The sequence below is a fragment of the Rhincodon typus genome, chromosome 33 (genome assembly GCF_021869965.1).
Source record: "Rhincodon typus isolate 14 chromosome 33, sRhiTyp1.1, whole genome shotgun sequence".
In the NCBI taxonomy this organism is placed as follows: domain Eukaryota; kingdom Metazoa; phylum Chordata; class Chondrichthyes; order Orectolobiformes; family Rhincodontidae; genus Rhincodon; species Rhincodon typus.
In genome coordinates this window covers 14,844,111-14,845,482 of record NC_063364.1, presented here as the reverse complement: position 1 = coordinate 14,845,482, position 1,372 = coordinate 14,844,111, and the positions used below count along the sequence as shown (strand labels likewise).

Genomic DNA, 1,372 nt, shown 5'->3' with positions numbered 1-1,372 from the left:
TGAGGAAGGGTCACCGGACCCGAAACGTTAACTCTGTTTTCTCCTTCATAGATGCTGCCAGACCTGCTGAGCTTTTCCAGAAACTTTGTTTTTGTTCCTGATTTACAGCATCCACAGTTCTTTTGGTTTTTATTTAGTAAAAATATCTAATCCCAACAAACCCAGGAATACATTTTTTTAGCAACTTCTCGTGTTTCTACTGAGGTTTTTTTTTTAAGAATTCTATTTATGTGCTGCTTTCACAACCTCAGAGTTTTCCAAAACACTTTGCAGCCAATTAAGTATTTCTGAAGTGCAGTCACTTGTCGGAAACAAGGTACACAGAAAGCCAGTGATGTGATAATGACCAGACAAACTATTTTTTGATGTTGACAGAAAGTTGAAGATCTTTTAATTCTTCTTCGGATAGAATTTACATCCATGTGAGATGACACATCAGCCTTTGGTTTAGTGTTTCGTTCGAAATTCGGCAGCTCCAGCCGTGTTACTCTCCCTCACCAATGCACCGCGCCGTCAACTTTGAATTTATGCGCAAATCTCTGGAGTGGGAGTTATTGCCACAACTTCTGTCTTCGACGAGGAGAGAGTATTATTATCATTTTGTTAAAAAAAAAGTTGGCATGTGTCTGCATTATAAAGTTCAGTAAACATAGCGTTTTGGAAATAGGGCTAAAAATATCCACGGCCGACTTCGCCCTTGAAGAGTCGTTTTCCTCTCATTATCTGGGCCGGGTCAGGGTCAGCCCTTGGCTGGACTCTGGGGCCGGTGAGACTCTGGGAGCTGAGCCAGTGTCACCTCCTGGGCCTTACGCTGCTCCAGGCTGTACCGCTGGAAGATGGGTTTGTACACGTACAGACCGCCCGCCACCCCCAGCACCGCGGCTAGGGTCAACTGAGAGAACGGGAGCCTCCTGAGAGCCATCAGCGGCAACCGCTCCGGGCACTGAGCGGTAAATGGAAAGGAGGGGGAGGTGAAGGAAACGGACGAGATTTGACATTAAAATGTCGGCGGGACCTCCCCTGGACAGCGCATGCGCTTCAACCGCCTCAGTCACGTGGACGCCAGATCGGACCCAATCATGAAGCTCGAGTGCTGAACCAATGAGGAGTCCGGATATCTCCGCCAATCAGACTCTTACCTTTCTCCCCGCTTTTGGATGGTGCTGCTGCACATGCGCAATTTCTCGCTATAGCATTCAGAGACATGGTTAGGGTTCCTTACATCAGAGAAATGGCTCCCACCATGAGTAGAGTTGCCATGTTAAAAGATCACATTATTGCTTTGACCACACCATCTTCTACTTCATCAAATCTCTCAATTTCTTTACTGCAATGCTCTCCCTGCTGGTAGGCCTCCCACATTCCACCTTAG

General features: G+C 46.9%; 1 protein-coding gene across 1 annotated transcript; it reads right to left on the bottom strand.

Annotated features, from left to right (window-relative positions):
- Positions 1–623: 623 nt before the first annotated feature.
- LOC109919907 (protein PIGBOS1) lies at positions 624–1,032 on the bottom strand. Its single transcript, XM_020519945.2, has one exon. It carries the CDS (start codon positions 920–922, stop codon positions 740–742), a length of 183 nt encoding a protein of 60 aa, XP_020375534.1. The 5' UTR covers positions 923–1,032; the 3' UTR covers positions 624–739.
- Positions 1,033–1,372: the final 340 nt, after the last annotated feature.